The sequence below is a fragment of the Saccostrea echinata genome, unplaced genomic scaffold (genome assembly GCF_033153115.1).
Source record: "Saccostrea echinata isolate AGI-Se365-2 ecotype Australia unplaced genomic scaffold, CSIRO_AGI_Sech_v1 ptg000015l, whole genome shotgun sequence".
Lineage (NCBI taxonomy): Eukaryota > Metazoa > Mollusca > Bivalvia > Ostreida > Ostreidae > Saccostrea > Saccostrea echinata.
This window is the reverse complement of record NW_026889764.1, coordinates 9,647,740-9,668,516: the sequence shown is the minus strand read 5'-3', so window position 1 is coordinate 9,668,516 and position 20,777 is coordinate 9,647,740. Positions and strand designations below refer to the sequence as shown.

At 33.5% G+C, this 20,777-nt stretch overlaps 4 protein-coding genes across 4 annotated transcripts; 1 reads left to right on the top strand and 3 right to left on the bottom strand.

The window, feature by feature from the left end:
- Window positions 1-4,368: 4,368 nt before the first annotated feature.
- Window positions 4,369-7,682, bottom strand: LOC133188078 (uncharacterized). Its single transcript, XM_061323467.1, has 2 exons — window positions 7,595-7,682; window positions 4,369-4,868 (listed from the first exon to the last, which is right to left on the bottom strand). Exons 1-2 carry the CDS (start codon window positions 7,680-7,682, stop codon window positions 4,369-4,371), a joined length of 588 nt encoding a protein of 195 aa, XP_061179451.1.
- Window positions 7,683-10,097: 2,415 nt separating this feature from the next.
- LOC133187497 (uncharacterized) lies at window positions 10,098-13,333 on the top strand. Its single transcript, XM_061322895.1, has 5 exons — window positions 10,098-10,163; window positions 10,457-11,870; window positions 12,114-12,264; window positions 12,356-12,485; window positions 12,770-13,333. Exons 1-5 carry the CDS (start codon window positions 10,106-10,108, stop codon window positions 13,117-13,119), a joined length of 2,103 nt encoding a protein of 700 aa, XP_061178879.1. The 5' UTR covers window positions 10,098-10,105; the 3' UTR covers window positions 13,120-13,333.
- A 377-nt stretch (window positions 13,334-13,710) lies between these two features.
- On the bottom strand, window positions 13,711-15,648 carry LOC133188077 (uncharacterized). Its single transcript, XM_061323466.1, has one exon. It carries the CDS (start codon window positions 15,646-15,648, stop codon window positions 13,711-13,713), a length of 1,938 nt encoding a protein of 645 aa, XP_061179450.1.
- A 929-nt stretch (window positions 15,649-16,577) lies between these two features.
- On the bottom strand, window positions 16,578-19,966 carry LOC133188076 (uncharacterized). Its single transcript, XM_061323464.1, has 7 exons — window positions 19,863-19,966; window positions 19,157-19,245; window positions 18,421-18,624; window positions 18,030-18,161; window positions 17,790-17,931; window positions 17,554-17,632; window positions 16,578-16,951 (listed from the first exon to the last, which is right to left on the bottom strand). The coding sequence occupies exons 1-7, from the start codon at window positions 19,964-19,966 to the stop codon at window positions 16,691-16,693; spliced, it is 1,011 nt and encodes a 336-aa protein (XP_061179448.1). The 3' UTR covers window positions 16,578-16,690.
- Between the last annotated feature and the right edge of the window lie 811 nt (window positions 19,967-20,777).

The window sequence follows — 20,777 nt, the reverse complement described above, 5'->3', positions numbered from 1 at the left end:
TATAGACTATCCTTTATATAGGTGCTATTTTGACCGTTCACTCATATTTATTTCTATGCATCTTTCTATGTATTGTCCAATATGTAAATGCATGCTATATGTGTTGTTTGTTGTTGTGTATTTGTGTGTGTCTTTGTGTGTGTAAATTATGTCTGTTGTGCTACATGCCATTGAAATTTTAACTATGTTTATAAATGTGTATATTGTCATTTATGTGTTTTATGTATATGTCTTACTAATCATGTCGGTCAAAAGCTCTACAGAGCTTACGTTATTTGTTTGAAAATCCGACTTTAAATTAAATTTTCTGATTCTGATTCTGAAACATGTAATAATACCTCATAGCCTGAAAATTTTAAACAAAAAATGTTTACGGAATTATTTGCTTGTACATTTCTGTCGCTTTACCCAGATAATAAACATACATGCATGTACAGAGAAATTTTCAACTTCTCATGTATAATGTGTTCAGACTAATTGACGCTAAGTGCATCGTGTTTTTAGCCCCCCGGAAAGGGTCAAGTAGAAACGATTATTAAGTGGAAATAACACGTCCACAAATACTTATTCACTCTTTTCTATCGTTCTGAGTGTTCCATATTAGATTATTATTGTCATCAGCTAATTTTGTCAACACTGGTGTTGATATTGAAAGCTGCATTTGACCCCAACAATCCTTTAATCACCCCCCCCCCCCCCAAAAAAAAAAATCTTATGCATTATAAAATTTGTGATCTTCTTTACATTTTTTTTTCAGAAAAAATAACATTATCTTGTCATTAAAAGGTAATTTTGAATCAAATTGCATATATGTTCGTTTGTTGTGATTTAGTATGACAATATAAAACATGATCATCCACATGGATATTTGAAATATATCTAAGTCACTGCAAGTAGGATCTACATATCTAGGTTATTTTATGTTACCAAATAGATTTTCATAAAAAAAGTTCTGACTAATAAATTGCTATCCATGTTAAAGCACCCTGCATCTTACTCCTTTTTCATAAGTTACCCTTTTTAAGATTTGCCTAAAAAATATAATTCATACACCAAGAATTAAACAATAATCATAGATCCGTCTCTGGTTCAGATCTGTTGTACATATAAACTAGTCAGTGGCGGATCCAGGAATCTTGAAAAAAAAAAGGGGGGGCGACCAGTTTGGGGTCGGGGTAGGGGCCCACAGTCACACCCCAAAAAATTGATTTATTAAATCTTATGTATATTTTGGACACAAAAGAGGGGACCCCTGGGCCCCCCTCTAAATCAATTGTATATAACATTTCAGTGTACAACCCCAACTTTACAGGAATAAATATATGTCACATAGTAATGTGGATTTTTTTGACAAACATCAACACATACATGTACATTTATAAAGGGTTATTCCCATCTAAGTGCAGCTCAGTAGTAATCATAATGCCCCTCTTCTCCCTTCATCATCACTTCCGTGTGATACAATTATAACCTGAGTTCCCTTTAAATTTATAACCTTAACTGTCACTTCCCACACTGAGGATAGTCAGAGGATTCACTAACAGTTCACTTGATCAAAGGTCAAAATAACTGCTATTATAGCTCCTTTAAAATTTGTATGATGCAGTGAAACTGATTCATTTTTTTAAACAACCAACTCACAGATCATAGAAACATGTAGTTAAACATGCAAATCATCAAATCCATTGCAAAAATATATTTAGTATTTTAAGGTATTTCAGCAAAAAAAAAAAAAAGAGTCCAAAGAAAAAGTATATCACACATTTTTATTGGAATTGTACACTTGCCTTAATTTTCTGTACTCTTTTATACTTTAATGTTCATTGATCAATTATTTAATATTAATCAAAATAAATAAAATAAAAATGGAATTACTAACTTTTAAGTTGGAATTAACAACTTAAAAAAATACATGGCACTAATACGCTTCCGTACACATTGCTTGGATCTGTAGCTCTCGGTTTGCCTTTTCGAATTTTCTCATCCAGAGAGCTACACTTCTGCAGCTAAAAGACGACTCTGTGCGGATGACTACATGTATAAACGTTTTGTGGTTTCCAAACGGATTTATTTAAATGCCATTTCTCATGTAAAACGAGAGCAAAGAACAAGGATTTGACATGGACAGTTTGGAAAATTGGCTTAGGGTCATCTTTAGTGATGAAACTAAAATTATATTGGGCAACAATAATGAAGTTTACGTTTGCAGGAAGCCTAGATAACTTTTAAGACTTGAATTCCTAGCCGAGTTCGGCGACAGGGAGCACACCTGCCGGGTATCTCTTATCACAACACTGCTTTCCAAACCGACCCTCGGTCTTCCAGAAAGACAACGCCCCAATGCCTTGTGCCTGCTAGGGTCAATGCTTGAAAGGCCGACAACAATATAAATACTTTACTATTACCTGCCCAAAGTCCAGATCTGAACATCATACAAAACGTCTGGAAAGCCTTAAAAATCCGTGTACAAAGGCGTTTTCTGAAATTAAAAACGCCGAGGATTTGAAATGTGTTAATTGTGCAAGAATTACGACAGTTCTGCCACTTCTCTACTTACAGAGCTTGTATGCCAGCATTCCTCAGAGAATCCTTAGTGAGAAACGTGCAGGGGCTGGGCAAATTACAATATATATTCGTTAGTACTGTATAAGTTTAATAAAAATCATATATTAAGCGGACGAAGTTTGTTTACATCGACGACGCCGCTGTTTTGCCAACTACTGTATAACATCGATAGCCTTCCATTGACCTTTTTTTTATTTTTAACATATATCTACACAAAATACCACCTTAAAAATCATCTTAAACAATCAGAATGAAAAAAAAAAGTTTTAAATGTAAAACCAAAAAGTTTTATTGTGTAATAAATGGATTTTTAAATAAGGATATGTATCAGAGAGGGAGAAACTTCAGGAGTACAGTGAAACAGTATATTCGAGAAGTGGTGTAAATCAGATGTGGATACGTAAATATTCCAAGAAACTTTCGGAAAATTTGAAATCTCCAAATTTTACCAAAATTAATAACATAAAAACTTAAGACTTTTCAACTCTGTATACAACCATTGCCCACGATAAATTTAAGTCCAGGCTTTTTTGGCATCATTGACAGCTGCTTTTCAATAAAATATACTTAAATTTACTTACCTTGTCATTGGTCATTTACAAAATTATTTTGTTAAAAAACATTCTGATTGTACACACAAGTTCTCTGAAGTTGATATTAAAAGATGCATGCTTGAGTTTCTGATTGACAATATCTTTGTGGTTCTTGGAGACCAGGTCTTCCAATAATCTGTTGGAATTCCCATGGGAACCAATTGCGCCCCGTTGTTAGTAGACCTATTTTTGTATTCATATGAAGCAGAATGTATTCAAAATCTTATACATGACGAAAAGAAATATCTTGCTGTGGCCTTCAACTCGACATTTAGATATATCGACGACGTTTTATCAATTAACAATAGTTATTTCCATTCATATGTCGACACGATATATCTCAGTGAGCTTGAAATAAAAGATACCACAGAGTCTGACACAGCTGTTTCATATTTGGATATTCTACTAGAAAAAGACTTTAATGGTAATCTAACAACAAAGCTTTATGATAAACGTGATGATTTTTCCTACTCAATCGTCAATTTCCCTTACATACATGTATGCAGAAATATACCCTTATCATCTGCATATGGGGTGTATATCTCTCAGTTGATTCGATACGCAAGAGCATGCCCTACGTGCATGTATAAACAATTTCTAAAACGAGGTAAGTTATTGACAAGCAAGTTGATGAAACAAGAATATCAACAGTCTCGTTTAAATTCATCATTTCGTAAGTTCTATGGTCGATACAATGACCTTGTCAGCAAATCAATCTATCATTAAGTCATATGCTCTCTGACTTTTTTCATACTAATTGTTAGTCCATTATTTACACACTGAATTGTCGACGGATTTTTCCGTTATTTACTGATCATGACAAGGAGCGCACAGCAGGTGTGACAGGTCGGCAGGGAATGTTCACTCCTCCATGGCACCTGATCCCACCTCTGTTTTTGTAGGTCCGAGTTTGCTCTGCTCCCGATGTGTATTGTTTTAATGGACTTAGAGCTTGAATACTGTTCGTTATCTCCATATTTCATCTAGTGAAATCCAATATCAAATACAACAGTTGGGTGTAGTATTAATGTGAAACAATGGCTACGATTTTTTCCCCCAAAATTGCGTTCTTGTTTTGAAAAATCTCTTCAGTAATAAATGTTTTATCACATTCGTCCTCCTCGTAATGTGATCAATAGTGACAAATAAAGTCTCTCAATAATTCATATTAGTGAACCACCAAGTACATTGAGACATGACGAGAACACACTTAAAGGGGCGTAGTGCACCATTCAGGGCAAATATTAGAACATAAAATATTTGAAATAGTGTTTGCAAAATGGTGACAATTGTTATTTAGGAGGCTGTAATCACCTGTCACTGTCCTATAATTAGCTGTACAGCCCATAATACACTCTGCTGGCACGCTCGAGTAACCCGCGGGTAAAGACTCCAACATCCAATTACATTTGTCTGCTTTATACGGAAGTCCTGATTTTATGCTATAACTCTTAGCGTCATTCAAGAATCCAAATAAACGATTCTTCGTCCCAGCATCTGTCCCCCATTCAAAGAAAAATCCTTTGTAGTAAATCCACCGATGGGTTGGGGCCAATACATGTCTCTTCGGTGCTGCTCGTTTGGTTCGGTTTCTTTCGGGGTCCATCTGGATGGATCGTTTTGTTATTAAATGAAATCGCCCTTTCGTTGTTATACATGCTAAATCCGAGGTCCCAAAGTAGTATGGTGACTCGTCAGATGTTCTTGGCACTATAAGAATTCAAAAAATTAATCAAAACGATTATAAACATGTTTTATATTCTAATGACACTCAATTTACTTTTGTAAATACCCACTAAATGGTATATGATTTATGCTAAAATATTTCTTTTTTTACCCTTATCTCACCTAGGGTTCTCAACGTTTAGGATGTTTCATTCTATTTTGTTCACAGATGACTCGCATGTGTTCTTTCGTCTAAATATCGCAAACATATTTACAATAATGTAGACATCTGGTTATTTTTTAATTTGTATCTATTGAGCAAAAGGGAACACCGAATTTAAAAAAAAATGTGTTTGCATGTGAAAGAAGCTGTAGTTTTGTACCTTACTGATTAATTAGAATGAATGACCACAGAGTTGCAGAACCGAGTATCAAAAAGAGAATTTTGCAGCAGCCAATAAAATACGCATATAGTTTGATGATTTTTTTTTTTTTTTTGCTTCCTCAAACTGGTTGTAATCATGCCTAAACTTGTGTTCCTAACAAAGTCTTGAACTACTTTTACATTCTCCACGACTGCTTTCAGTCAGCTACCATAAGCCACAAAATGAGTTCACAACATTAGCATCTTTCCTGAGGTATTTAAGGTCCAGTTATTAAAGAGTCATACCACAAAGAAGATTAAATGTCTGGCAGTAACTCTAATGAGTCGTGGGGTCTATTGGTACATGTAACGTGTCATTGTGATCGAGAACGCTTATAAATACAAAGGATTTTTGTCGCTTAAATTCCAGCCCCATATAATTCGCAAATGCATTTTTACCATAGAAATTTCCTCAATAAGTATTTATCGTCATAATTTCTTCTAATTAGGGTTCGACACTATCACTAGTTATGTAATCAATAGTCAGTAAATGTGGTGAAGGACTATTCTGTGTGTCAATGACAGGTATTCCGACAAACATATAACTCACCTACTTTTCCATATGTACCCCAAATGGAACAATAAAAACATACACAATTTTACTGTAGTGCTTATATTTATTTCTAATTTTGAAAAAAAAAAAACACATTACAGAAAAAAATCCATAGGTGCTTGTAGACAGGAATCAACGCCCTTTCGAATAAATACACCTGGGAATTTTCCCTTTTTTCTCATGTCGGAAGAGAATCTCAGAGGGAATTTTGAAAGTTTTTTTTTTTTTTTTTTTTTTTTGGTTTAGGGTGTAGAAACAAAAATTGACGGCATAAAAGTACATGTATAAAAGCATTAGTCTTGAATCAGGACAGTTGTATTTTTCCCGCTTAAAAAAATGTCTTTTTGTACGCTTGAAACTACAGCTATTGCCCTAGGCTTCGCCTCGGGAAATAGTCCTGGCCTTGGGGAACTGGAATCTTACTAACTCCCTCAATGATATACTTTAAAGGCCGAGGTTTTCAACCAGTCGGTTTTCCTCAGGTAAGTTTGGAGTGGGGTGGAGCTTAATTGAAACGGCTGTGAAGCCCCGAGGGAACCAAGCTGGCTTGTGTATACCTACCTATATACACAGAATGTTACCTGCATACATTACCTGTAAATGTTTTCCTAAGACATAGTTTAACTTTGCGTGTTGGTCAATCGAAATGTTGATCGTCAAATTTATGAAATAAAACATGCTAATTTTTTTATGTAGACTGAATCCTTTAGTTCAATTCTTTTTTAAAAATATGTTTGAATAAAGGAGACAATTTTAGTTTAATTTTGTGCTTTAATAAATTTCAAATCTTTGGTTGTAAGCTTGCGACACCGAGGGAAATAGTCATTCACAAAACGAAAGTAGAAAAAAGCGCAGTCCTGAATAATTAAGTCTCTAAAACTTAGAAATCCTGTTTGAAGGCTAATTTTTTTAGAAAATATGTAATAAATTAGATAAATATTTTTTTTTTTGTATAATTCGTATGTGATTAACCCATGACGCATGCATGTTAAAAATGGTCAAGGCATCCGCGTATTGTTTCTCCGACAGGAAGACGAAACGGGAATATAATCACTTTATCCTACTTTTTTCCTCGGGATACATAATTCTAAACATAACTTGTATATGCAATGACAGCTTTTATAATAATGCTTAGTTCTCTTTAAAACTGGTTATTTTACCGTAACTTTCATCACCATGTCTCGAAGAAATATTACACGTCTTAAAATTTTTAACTTGGACAATATGACTATCTCATAATTATAAAATTAAAAGGAATTATTATTTTATTAAATTACACGATGCTTCCAATGCAGTTAGGTATTTTCTGTTTTAAGTAAAATCGATGTACGTGTAAATTTGGATAATCTATACTGCATTATAGATTGTATAGTGAAATGAACCCCCCTTTCTTAATTACAATTTAAATAGATATATGACTGATTTTCTTTTTCATTTATTTATTTGACAGACTTATTAAATATAAATTATATATGGCTAATTACTTTATCATAAAGTTAAAAAAAATTAGCTCTGGCTGCTTCTTTATCACGATGTTATAAATTATATTCGGTAGGCATCAAAGACTGAATGTTAATTCAATGATCGATACGATCCCCAGCCAAGGTATACAAGATATACACAACGGCAGGTAACAAGATGTCAATCAATTTTCAGTATCCAATTTCAGGCTTAATTTCATCTGATTGACAGGGGTTCACAGACCAGGTAAAATTGAGGGCGGTGCTTATTTCCTCCCCCTTTAACTGTATACTATTGCCCTGTTATTGACGGAACTAAAACATCAGAACTTACCTGCACAAGGTGCTGCCATATCTAGGGACCGATGTCGTGGCTTCAGAGGGGGCAGAATCCAGTCTCCCCAGATAAGGGGTAACGTCATGAGAATTATTACATATTCCTTGAAATAAATAAAAGTGCCTTTAGTTTGTTAAAAAAAAAAAAAAAAAAAAAGAGGCTCAAAACCGAACTCCTTATCCTTTCTTATTCGCCAAGTCTTAAATTGATTATTTTAAAATAGTGCTATACAGTTCTACAATAGAAGATATTTGATATGCATTTTGTAAATTAAAATTTATCTTACGCCTAATAAGATGTTGAAAATTATTATATATATCATTTAAATCATAACATGACAAGAACGTAACGTTTTAATAATTTAAAAATATCAACAACAACAACAACAAAATAAATAAATAAATAAAATAAAAAATCTGAAAACTTTCACGAGTGTAAAATCTTAACAGAGCCTTGTTTTTTAATCAGTTTTTATAAAATCAATTTCATTTACATTAAACATATGCATTTGAAGGAGAGAAAATTAAAAAAAGGGGGCTATCAAAAAGAGAGAAAAAAAACCCACTTACCTTCCTCATTGATGCTAATTAATTCGCAGATTGATATGTTCAAAAGTAGAAAGCAAAGTACATTTCACTGCACTTGTAAATAGGAACATTCGTCTTGAGGCTATATTAGGCACATAATATTACTAAATTTAATGTGATGTTTAGTAAGATTAAGTAGAACACACGTTTGTTTATACAAGGAACATCAGGGAGATGTTGCATTACTAGATTATCTGGCTCGATACATGCCGGTACATGTATTTATCTGCTAGATACATGCCGGTATTTATACATACATATACTTAATATGCTAGTAAATTAAGAGATTTGTTTGTCTTTATAACTCGAGCTCAGTGTGATGAATTTATTTATTGATTAAAATTAATGAAAAAAAATTATTGTATTCTTTATTATCATTACTTTTCAAAAACATCGTATATATATATATATATATATATATATATATATATATATATATATATATATATATATATATATATATATATATATATATATATATATATATATAAACGATGTGTTTCCCAAAATATAAAGCGATTTAAAAAAATATATATATATATCGTGCATGTAAGTTATGAAAAAAACTATTGGTTGTTTTTGAAGGTTTCTATTTATTTATTTACTTACTTATTTATTTATCTATTCATTTACATATTTATTTATTCATTTATTTAATTACTTATTCATTTTTCATTTATTCATGAATTTATATATGAATTTATTCGATGAATCAAGTAAATCCAGAGTTACTCTCCTTGTAAGAACTCTTCATTTGTTTACCTGAGAAGCGGCTTCGTTTCGCAACAATGTTAATGTAAACAATCAATCAAGCGTAGTCTCGTATATGTATACAACTTATACAAGGATCATAAACGGCGCTACAGACCAAGAAAACAGTAAGGTTTTCCAGTATAAAGTTCTACTCTCTTCAGGTAAAAGAAAAATTTTAATTAGTAACTTTTATATTTCGTTGCATTGAACACCTGTGTGTATTCAAGTGAACAATTGGCACAACTATTTACACATAAAGCAAATGGAACTGGGGTTCATAAAGAAAGTTTCATTATATATATATATATAGAGAGAGAGAGAGAGAGAGATACAGTCTACTAGTATTTGTTCTACCTAAGTTGCAAATTAATCTAGAAAGCATGTGAATGATTAGTTTGGTGACAGTCACACCATCCTTTCCCCTTTCAATTTTCTAATTGTAAGGTGTTTTACATAGTTTTCACATAATTATTTCTGTCACAAAATGAAAACAAATTCCATATTAAAGGACAATATTAAAATAAAGAAGGAAATAGATACATGTTTAACTAAATAATCAAAGAAAACGAGAAAGAAAACATATAATTATGCTGTATATACATGTATTTATACTTTGATCCCTTAAAAATAGAAAAGACCAACAAAACAATCATTTCAGACCCATAAATCAACATGACACTAGTACAAAGCCTTAGACCATTCTAAGTTGTTTTTTTTGGGGGGGGGGGGGGGTCAATGTTTGCAGCTGTGTGTTATTTAGTTTTTAATACCCCTGATCAGAAAAATCACACAAAATCAGTCGTCCACAAATTGATTTTTTGGTTGAGACACTGTGGATTCTTTCAAATTCATTTAATATTTTTCAAGGATCTGTTGTATTAATTATACATTTATACATTAACAAAATTTATCCATGTGAGTCTTGAACCTTTCTGAATTCCAACTGCTTAAACTTTCCGTAATTATCTTAAAAACTTCTTCACAGTGTAATTTTGATTGTTGTCCTTTCTATAAATCTAAATTTATGATAAAAATCAAATAAAGAAAACATTAGTATGTATTATGCTGTGAATCTTACAAGTAATTTAAAATTTCCACAAATACATTGTGAACTCCCTTGTGCATTTCAAACTTGTCATTCTACTATTTTCTTTTTAAGCATAGAAATATGGAAGGAACAAAAAGAGACAACATTGCAAGAATTTCATTTGTGGATGGCAAGAAATGTGAGTCTTCTTTCTGCAAAAGAGTTTTCTTGAAAATCTTTATATTAGTACTTTACAAGTATATGAAATACATACATAAAGAAAAAAAATAATAAATGCTACATGCTGCTTTTATTATGTATATAAACAAGATGGATTAAATATTAAGCATGAGCTGGGAACAAAAATGTTCATCTAGTATTTTATAGAAAAGAATTTACAAAATATTTTAATTGTATTGTGTAACATTTCTTTTGATGAGAATTGCTTCACTGTTTTCAATCAATATTTCTTAAAATATTTTAAAATTCCAGTGTCAGCCTCCGAGTGCAATAAACAGGCCTTAAGTCAAACCTTTAGTGTCGACCTTGTAGAAGCGGCCCTGGCACAAATAGAGTTTTTGTCTTCTGTAAACAAATACCCGGCATTATCCTCTGTCAAACACATCCAAAATACCAGAAGAAGATATGAACAATTGTGGCTTCCTCTAGCTGCTGAGCATGCGCAGGAGCGTTTGACAGCACCTCTAGATATTGAATGGCTTTGGCACTGTCATTTATTGTGTCCTGTTACTTATGAGAAAGATTGTGAGACATTATTTGGAGCCACCATCAACCATCGCTTGGTTCGTAACCATGACAGAGAGTATGTACTGAAGCGTTCAAAACAATTATGGAATGAAAAGTATAAGAACGAGCCTTTTGAAGTTGACCTAACTATGGAGAAAATGCTAGATGCTTCCTCTGGGATAGAGTTCAAATCTAGTATCTCTTACGATTTAGAGGCAGCAATATCTCGTCAGAGTTGTTTTTATTACAATGTTTCTCTGCCTCACTATCGCGACAGGAAATTCCTAACATTGTCTGTCCAGAGATACCAGAAATTTCTTTTCCTTCGCAAAAATTCCTACAAACTCTTTATTGTACCCTGTTACGATCAGGATTTGATTTGGCACACACACCAGTTACATCCCTTAGCCTACAAAGATGATACAACCCGCCTCTTGGGTAAAGTTTTAGTTCACGACGATACCACCGTAGATAGGTCCCCAGATTCCAAGCTAACTTTATCTACAATCGACACAAGACGCCTGTGGCGAGAAATGTATCAAGAAGACTTTAATACGCCAGGGGCCATGTATCGTGGTCCATCACCAGAAGAACTATACTCTCCTATATGTGCTGTAGATGATCGAACACATTCCAGACTCGGACTACAATTAAAATTAGAGTCAATATCTATTGATAGAATTCCAGATGGCGAATATGGCCTCGATTTCACTTTACAAATATTTTTAGCAGAAGATCAAAATAAAACTCGAAAACCAACATTTGAACTTTTTGGACCAACCATGGTATGGACTGCGAATGAACTTTTTTCATGTAGCTTACATTCCCAGCGATGGCTAATTTTCCATCTTAAAGTACGAAAAGGTACTATTTTCTCCCGTGAAGTAATAGTAGGCAAAGGTAAAATTGACCTACATCTTTTGTTAGATCGCTCAAGTGTTCATTGCTTCCAAGAAGCAGTTTCTTTAGAGGGGGAGGATAAAAACCTTGCCTACGTCTCTGGGTGCATCACAGAACTTTACCCGGATATGTATTACTCCTTCAAAACTGGAAAGCTCTCCGTGTGTGTTGTTCCTCACGATATAGACAGAGTGTTTCCGATAGAATCAACAAAACTAGAACCTAAAGAGTGCGGGGCTGGCTATGTTGCCCAACACAGGTAAGACACTAGTTGGAACTTAATTTAGGGAAGCTCTGAACACTGCTCAGAAAAAGAGTTCTAAATCCATGCATATGGTAGTTTTATGCAGTGATTGAAAAAGACTCAGAAAAAGTTCTAAATTCATGGGAGTTTTATGCAGTAATTGAAAGAGACTTAAATGTCTTTATAATTAAAAACTTTTTTTTCTGAAAACAAAGAATGAAACGATGTTATATATAATTTTATGTTTAAATTTACTAGATTTATAAGCGAGAACGCTGTTGGCGATATTGAATGTAGATTCGTGTACAGCCCTCATCGATCCGAAGCGGACATACAGTTCATACAGAACGGAAAAATTGTGTGCTCAGCAAAGACTGTGGACTCGATCCATTTACCGCTCTCATACCAAGTACATTTTAATTTTGTCTGTGCAATAAGTATCGTAAACATTCCAATAATTAATCCTCCAAGTAGACTGTAGTTTGTTCTTTAATACACAGGTCTCCAATCCGAACTGGTACGCAACTTTGGATCCACGACTCGGAGAGCGGGCTGTGTTGATCAGAGAAACTTCAGGTGACTGGGCAGTGTTGACGGGACGATGGATCAGTTCACAAGACAAGAAAGAAGGTATTTTAATATATTAATGATATGTGCCCATATCTATGTCCTTAGCAAATCAGTGATCAAGAAAGGAGAGTCATAAAATAACTGATAGCTATTCAAAATGATCTAGATATTCTTGTCCACAAATGGCATTTTGCAGATAAGGGGAGGGGATGTAAATTTCACATCATGGAAGTAAACATTTCAGATATTTCGTGCAAAAATAAAATCATGAATAAAATATTCAAGCATGAATGAAATAAACAGATTTAGTATTTGATTTACACATAAAGTTTTTGTTCTTTCAGGCTATCTTTCTGTGAAATTACACAAGTTAGTTGATAAATCTATCCAGTATATTAATGTTCGAGTCCCTAATTCTGAGGAGGAACATTTTTGTATCCACGTAGACAACAATGTATTTGACATGGAAGGCTCCGACTTCTGCCTACGCTGTAGGTTTGACGAATCATTACAATACTTAGCCACTGGCTTATCAATATTCCTACTCCTTGTGCTTTGTATGCCCAGACCAACAGACAAAACCAAGACGGAAGCGGAAGTAAATGAGTTAAGTCACGTGGTTGGTTCGAAATTCCTCGTCGGTTGTGGGTTCCACGTGATCACGTCTTCAAACAATTCCACGAAAGAAAAATGAAAGGTGTAGGCGTTCACCATATCAATAAAGCTACATAGTAATGTCAGCAGCTTTCATTTTCACAATTTGTTTTTGCCATATTATGAAGATCTGCACTCATGCATGTACACGTACTTAGAGGATTGTTTGTTCAACCTTACGGAAACGTTTCATAACCAGCCGATGAAACCAGTTCTTATTTTTAAAAAAATGAATAAATTAGTGGTTGGTTTTATTTCCTTCAAGGGCTTTTTTCTCATTTTAGTACAGAGAAAATTTCAGGCACATTAATATAGTAAGCCATTACGCTCCTTTGTGTCCACTCATTTTCAAAATTAAATGGATACTAGATTTTGCTTTCCAATTATTTTATGCTTTTTCTATGAAAAGAAGATGCAATACATACATGTATTTTACAATATAGTATAGACAAGGTCTCATTTTCAAGGACTCGATTACCAAATAAATATGCAATGAGCATTTAATAGATAAATTTTTTGATGATACAGATTAATATGTACAATATAGCTAAGTAATAATTCATAATAAAACATTGTAGGTTGTGTTTTAATTTTTTGATGTTCTTTGACCATTTGTAAAGCAGAACCATTTTTATTTTGGTCCATTTTCATTCCAGTTGTGGTAATTTTTCAGTCTCTCTGTTCTTGTAGCAATCTGCGGCATCACATACGTTGATAAAGTATGTGTAGGGATGGAACAAGACAGCAAGAGTTCCCTTATTTCACATATCAGGTAATCGTACGTGTCCAATAAACATGGGTTCAAATTCTGAAGTCCACATTGCACAAACAATTCAGTCAACTGTAAAAGTTCCCTTTCTTTGGAATGTGGCTCAAACAAGAGCAGGAGGGATCTTATTGCTACATAAAGAATTAGTGAAACCACATTAATGTACAATGGATAATAGAAAGACTGAGACTGCAAAATGTCATACAAAATTTTATCGCACCATACTCTATCGATACTGTAAGGTATGGCAATATGAAGAAAGCCAGATGTTGTCTCTGATTTGACGCTTTGTTTGATGGTTTCCAGAGTTGGTTCTATTGAGTCTAGCGCAGCAATAAAGTTGCCATTCAGGTAATAGAAAAACGCAAGGTGGGCTACCCCAGAAATAAAATTGTCATCAAATCCATTGGGATATCTTAGGGAAAGGCAATCTTTGTACAGTTTCTCTGCCTTTTCGTGTGACTGTCTTGTTTTCTGAGAATGATAAAAATCTGCAACTTTTCGACGTAGGATTACTGAAAATGATCCAGAAACCTCCTTTGTTAAGAAATTTGGCAGGTCTTCAATGATTTCCTCCATTGCCTTGCACTGACACAAATTCTGTATTGTACACGTGGTCAAAGAACTTAATATATCTGCTTCATCTAACAAATTTCCCGAGATTTCAGCATTTAGAGTTTGAATATATTTTTCCGTCAGTTGACAAATTTTTGTAGAACGTGGTGGTATGATACTTCTTTTTAAGCCCACAAAATCGTAAATATCCTCGATTTGATCTTCACATAAAAGTTCAGCAATAACAACTTCCATTCTGCCAGTTAACAAAGAGGATATCTTATTGGCTACGGTCTGGCATTCCTCTGCTGGTTTGTGGTCGATGATGTTATTCTCTGGAATAAAATAATTTGGCAGCCAATGCTGAAAAAGGAACCATTTAAGGATAAGTAGCGTTTTGGCAAATAACTTGAGGAGGTTTTCTGGGCACCAGTAAGTTACCGGTAAAGCCTCTGACATCCAGAACAACACAGTCTTTATATAATAAGACTTGAGACAATCGGGGTTGGCAAGATGTATCATTTTCAATTGTTTCAAGAGATAATAGCAATTTAATTGAGTTTTAGACCATGTTTTCATAAAGACTTTTTCTGCCATTGTAAACAACAACCTCCATTCTATATCTTTTGTTGCACTGAGAGTATAACCAACTGGAACGGCATATACATCGGAGTTTAGTAAGGCAGTTTTAGTTGTCCGATTGCACCGGTCCAGCGTGCTTTTCGCAAGAGATGGCCACCCTGATATCTTTATACCGTATACTTCATCATAAGAAAACCCCTCATACCCGCTGTACGTGAGCGAAGGTCCATGCAGCTCCGAAAGGGGCGGGGCACCAATCCATGTTTTCATGTCCTGGATAAAGCAATCACTTTTCATATAGGACACTCTTTTGAACCTCCTAATTTGAGCGTCACTAAAAATGTGCTTGATTTCTTTCGATATAACGATTTTAATATATCCGAAATGACAGCCTTCAGTTGTGTAGAATAAATTCATAACATCACACTTGGAGTTTTCGTTTACATCAGGACTAATTGTACCCTCTTCCTGAATGTTTATCCATTTCGCTATCAATAGTCTGTCCATGTCGCTAGAGTTTGGCATACCCTCTGAATAACTACCAGTGTATACCGGCAAAAAATAACTCATCTTCCACTCAGGATTTCTTTCTCGTCCCAATCTGTCAAATTTTTCCCAGATTTGAACACAACTTACATTGATGTTCATCAAACGCATTTCCATTTCAACCTTCCGCACAACAAAATCGTTAAAGGTTTTCGACTGCAGTTCACTGGGTATTGTATTACGCTCCATAACATGTTGAATTGAAGCTATTACGTTGTTTACTCTGTCGTTTGACATCACAGATTTTAATTTTTGATGTGTACTTTCATTTGATGTGCTAAAATTTGCTACTTTCGATTTCGACAAGCGGTGGGTAGCACTAATACCAGTGAATGTGCCTCTGGTAAGGGAGTTAGAGTAAGAGTATGATTAAGGGTTTGTAAAATCTAAAACAATAAAACCTTAATAGATGAAGGACACCAATTTTTGGAACGCTTAAAGTCATTATGGCGTATTTTTTATATAAGGTCAGATAACCAAAATTAAAAAATTTTAAACATCTATTTGTTTTATTACTGTATATAAAGATAGGACTTTCCTGTAAATTACAGCTGCTTCTGCACTGCTAGGGGACAGGTTTCACAGCTCAGCCTGGATAGGGCAGAAATAGGAAATAGAAAATTTTGATTTTATATCTAAGATATATGAAACGTAAATAGAAAAGTAACGGCATCATAAATTTTAACCTGTATAAACATGTAAAAAAAAAATATTATATATATTCAGACTCCTAATGATTTTTTTTTTTTGGGGGGGGGGGGACAGATTTTAAAATATAAATTTAAAAATTGTAACTATTTCCTCTAATTGCTTTGTACCGTGACATGTTATATAATGAACTTATTTTGTCTACGTTGTATTTCGGTCCAAAGTATATATACATTTCCATACTTTGGATTTTTTTCTAAGTCTTGAATGGTAATATTGTGTGTGGATAAATGAGAGAGAGAGAGAGAGAGAGTGAGATCTGTTTACCGTTGTAGAAATAGACTTTAAATTTACAATTATTTAACAAAATAACACTAGATCCTGCTAAATCAGCAGAGCAAAAATTGTGCATGTCACATCTTTTGCTTTCATTTTACGAGTACATATGCACTGGCGCTGATGGTACATACAATAGGAAATGTATAAAAATTCTTATATATATATAAGATCGTCAACATTTATGTTTTTCCAAAGAGAAATAATGGTCCGTGTTTTGTAATGGCCCATTTTCATTTGTAAGGTGACTGTAATCTTCATCCGGTTCGATCTGTTCCATGACAGGATTAGCATGGTCATACATGTAATCATCTAAATCAGTTGTAGCCTTTCCTTCTTCGTTCAGGTGATTATATAAATCATCTTTTGCACTTGTGGAATCCCCATTAATGTTGGAGTAGGTGATTTCTTTGATGGTTGGTGGCAAACGAGATACCTTTTTGTTTAGAAAACAGAAAGAAACATTAAATTTTCATTTCTTGTAACAAACGCTAATGAAATATTCTTTTAATATTCAATATGGAAATATAATATATTACATATTTTATATCTATTTTATGCTACAACATATCTTTAAAAAAATCGCCAGATAAAGAAAAATGTTTGAAGTGGTGTTAATAGTTTTTCTGTGTAATGTATTCGATGAAGAAAAATGATTTGGTACAAAAATTTAATTATATATCTTCTTCTTGGCAAAAGTTACAACAAAAAATGGAAATTTCAAACCAGAAATTAAACTCATGGAAGAAAGGAAATTACAATTACTTAACAGAATTTATTGGTATTTTTTTTCTTAAAAACGCGTGTTTGTTATAAATTTTATATCTGTGTAGGTGTCTCGGGGAAAATGGTTATTTTCGCTTTTTCAATAATAAATCAATGAAATCTAAGTTTTAACAATTTTCGAGCATTGTAAATCTCATTATTTCGAAATTAATAAGAATTTTCCGATTGTGTGTATGTGTGTGAGTGTGTGTGTGATTTCAATGAGCATATCAGTAATATCGTCAGGAACCATACCACTTAAATGATAAATACCATATCAGGAGTCTGTCTTGATGGCGTAATTTCTATATGTTTCTCATATGAACGATTATCAACAGCATTATTCGAATCTCTGAAAGAAATCAAAGATGGATAATATTTAAACAAGTGCCTTCACTAAGCAAATTGATAGCTATTGTTTGGTGTGACTTTATATCGTAGCTATTCCATCATCGACAGTTGTTGATAGTTTCATCGACCATTTACTAGACAATTCATCAATATCTTACTTGTGCTGTCGTAGGGCATTTCTTTGTCTATAGATGACGACAATGCATAGACTAATGACAACGCCAGAGACAAAGCATCCAAAACCGACTCCTGCTATTATTCCAGTGTTTGTTTCTTCCACCATTTTAAATTTTTCTGCAGCTATTAAAATCATTGTATTAGGATGTGTAACCCAAAAACATTATAGAGAGAGAGAGAACGATACACAATTTTATAATCTGTGGACATGATGCTTGTACCTGCTGTACAATCTCCATAAATCCGAACAAATCCATTCCTACATTCGCACGATCCAACTTTCCCATATTTAACGCATAATGTATTGGCCCTCCAGCAATCAGTGTCTTTTGAACACAAAAGTCCAAAGTAGTCTGCATGAAAATTTTTTAAAAAATTATGTCTGTTATTTGTGTTCTATAAAATGTAAGAAAAGCAAACATTTTCAGGAGTGTGGTGCAAATAAATATTATTCATTAAAACATAATATACTGAACGGGACACCCCACCCCCGAAAAAGGGAGAGGAGGCTTTAATACTCCAGTCGAATTGTGATAACTTTAATAATAAAAATCAAGCAGCCAGCAATTGAAGTTCTAAAATAAACATTATGAAGAAACATACATATACTACCTTCAAACTCATCCAAAATACATCTCACTTCTATATCAATCGCTGGATTTTCAGTCTGACATCCATTTCTGTTGTTGACATTTAGTGCTCTTCTTATGGTATTGTTCAGCCAGAATCTCTCCCTCTTCAGTCTGTATATTGTATTTGGATCTGTATTCACTGTTAACGAACACTGCTCCTCACAAGGAAACCCATTCGTTGGTCCTAAAATTAAGTATATAATGCTCAGAATATAACTGTTTTCTATAATGATTTCTTATAAGACCACCCCCAGTGTCTTTTTTAATTCTGAATATAAATTATAGATATAGAATTACAAAAAAAAAAATATAAATTTGAAATTATAAATTGATACTTTGTTATAATAAATTATATATTTGCAAATAGAAAATGATAATTTTTAATGAAAAATTAATAATTTGTTATCACAAATAACAATTTGTAATTCTAGATCGAAAACATTAAGTGATTCAAATTGATGGTTTCATATTAATTTGTAATTTAAAATTGAAAATTAAAAATAAAGAAAAGGCACTGGTGCCGCCCTTAGAAGCTTCCTTAGTTTTCGGTCAATAAATAAAGATTATTCATTTAAATCTGAGTTTACATAGCTTAGTTTATACCTTTATGACACACTGAAACCACAAGAACCATAAAATAAAATTCACACGCTTTTTATCTAAATAATCTCTCCTGTTTAGAGAAAGTTATTTTAAAAACATTAAAGAGTGTTTACCTGTAAACCAAGACTTCAAATTATCTTCTGTAAAATTACAAGCAAGACTGCTGAACCCAAACTTCAAAGCTGTATCAAGACAAACAGTTCTGTAAACATGAAGTACAAGAGGTAAGCAGGAAGACTATTTAGTCGACGATTTAGCTCCATGGATTGAATAATTAATGATATATTTTATGCAATCTAGTAAAATAAAAAGCAGAATTTATTTGTGTTGTTTAGCCTTTCAAACTTTCTCGAAGATCGACCTTTTGGTTTTAGATGTAATACTCCTTTCTTTATTTATAAAAGTTGCTTCTTTAATAATCTTTTCTATATCGAGGTGTCCGGAGTGTATGTTTTCTGACTGCTTCTACAAAAGATGTAATCTAGACCTTATTTATTGCAGTCTTTCATTTTTATTTAACTAAACTCTTAATCTTACATATATGAAAACTCGTTTAGATAAAACTGTACTCCGGACATCGTAATTATATATCACAAACTTAAGCATAATTACTGTCTTCAGTATATACGGAAAAACTTTTAGCGCTCATAGCCGATCATAATTCAGAGAACTCATGACCTGTATGTAAATAGTTGATAAAGTCAACTTAATTGTCTACCAGGTTTATTAAAATTGAACATAAAAAACAAGGGGAATAGCAGTAAATAAATTTTTAGTCGGAAATATGAAGATAGCGGACAGTGATGATGCTCACAATACAAGTCGTAAGCAGAGTCAAATCGAATCCCTGATAACAGAGGTGACATCAGATTCCATGAAGGAGTAAGAATCCCCTGTCCACTTCTCAACCGCCGTGTGCCCATCTTCAGATATCGGGTAAAGGGAAAAATCCGTAGACAATTCAGTATGAAAATAATGGCCTAAATATTTATATGAAAGACATCAGTCAACATTCAACCTGACGAAAGATTGTATTTGCAAACAAGGTCATTGTTTCGACCATAGAATTTGCGAAATGTTGACTTTAAACGGGGTTGTTGATATCCTTTATCATCAGCTTATTTGTTAATAGTCTGCCTCCTCTTAAAAATTGTTCGTACGTAGAACATGCTCTTGTGTATCGAATCAACTGGGAGACATAAACTCCATATGATGGTGACGATGGTATATTGTTACATAAATAAAGGAAGTTAACTCTAGAAAAGTTCATGTCATCACATTTGTCATAAAGTTTAGTTCTTAGTTTGCCATCAATGTACATGTATTTCTCTAGTAAAATATCCAAATATGAAAAAGATGTGTCAGACTCTGTGGCTTCTTCTATTGCAAGTTCAGTGGGATACATCTCGAATCAACTTGTGAATGAAAAAGAATATTGTTAATTGATCAAACATCATCGATATATCTAAATGTCTACTTGAAGTCAACAGCAAGACACTTAATTCTGCTTCATGAGATTTCGAAAGAAGGTTCGTTTTTTTAGGGTTCTTTATCGTGCCAACGCATACCGTGACACAGGACCTTGGTGTTTAAGGTCTCATCCGGAAGACCCGTGACTTTCACTTCTACTACCGCGCGCTTGGCGAAGAAACAGTCACTACCTCTGTTTACATCTTAGATTTGACGCGGCGCGGTGAACGAGAATCGAACCCTGGCCTCCCGTAAATCGAAATG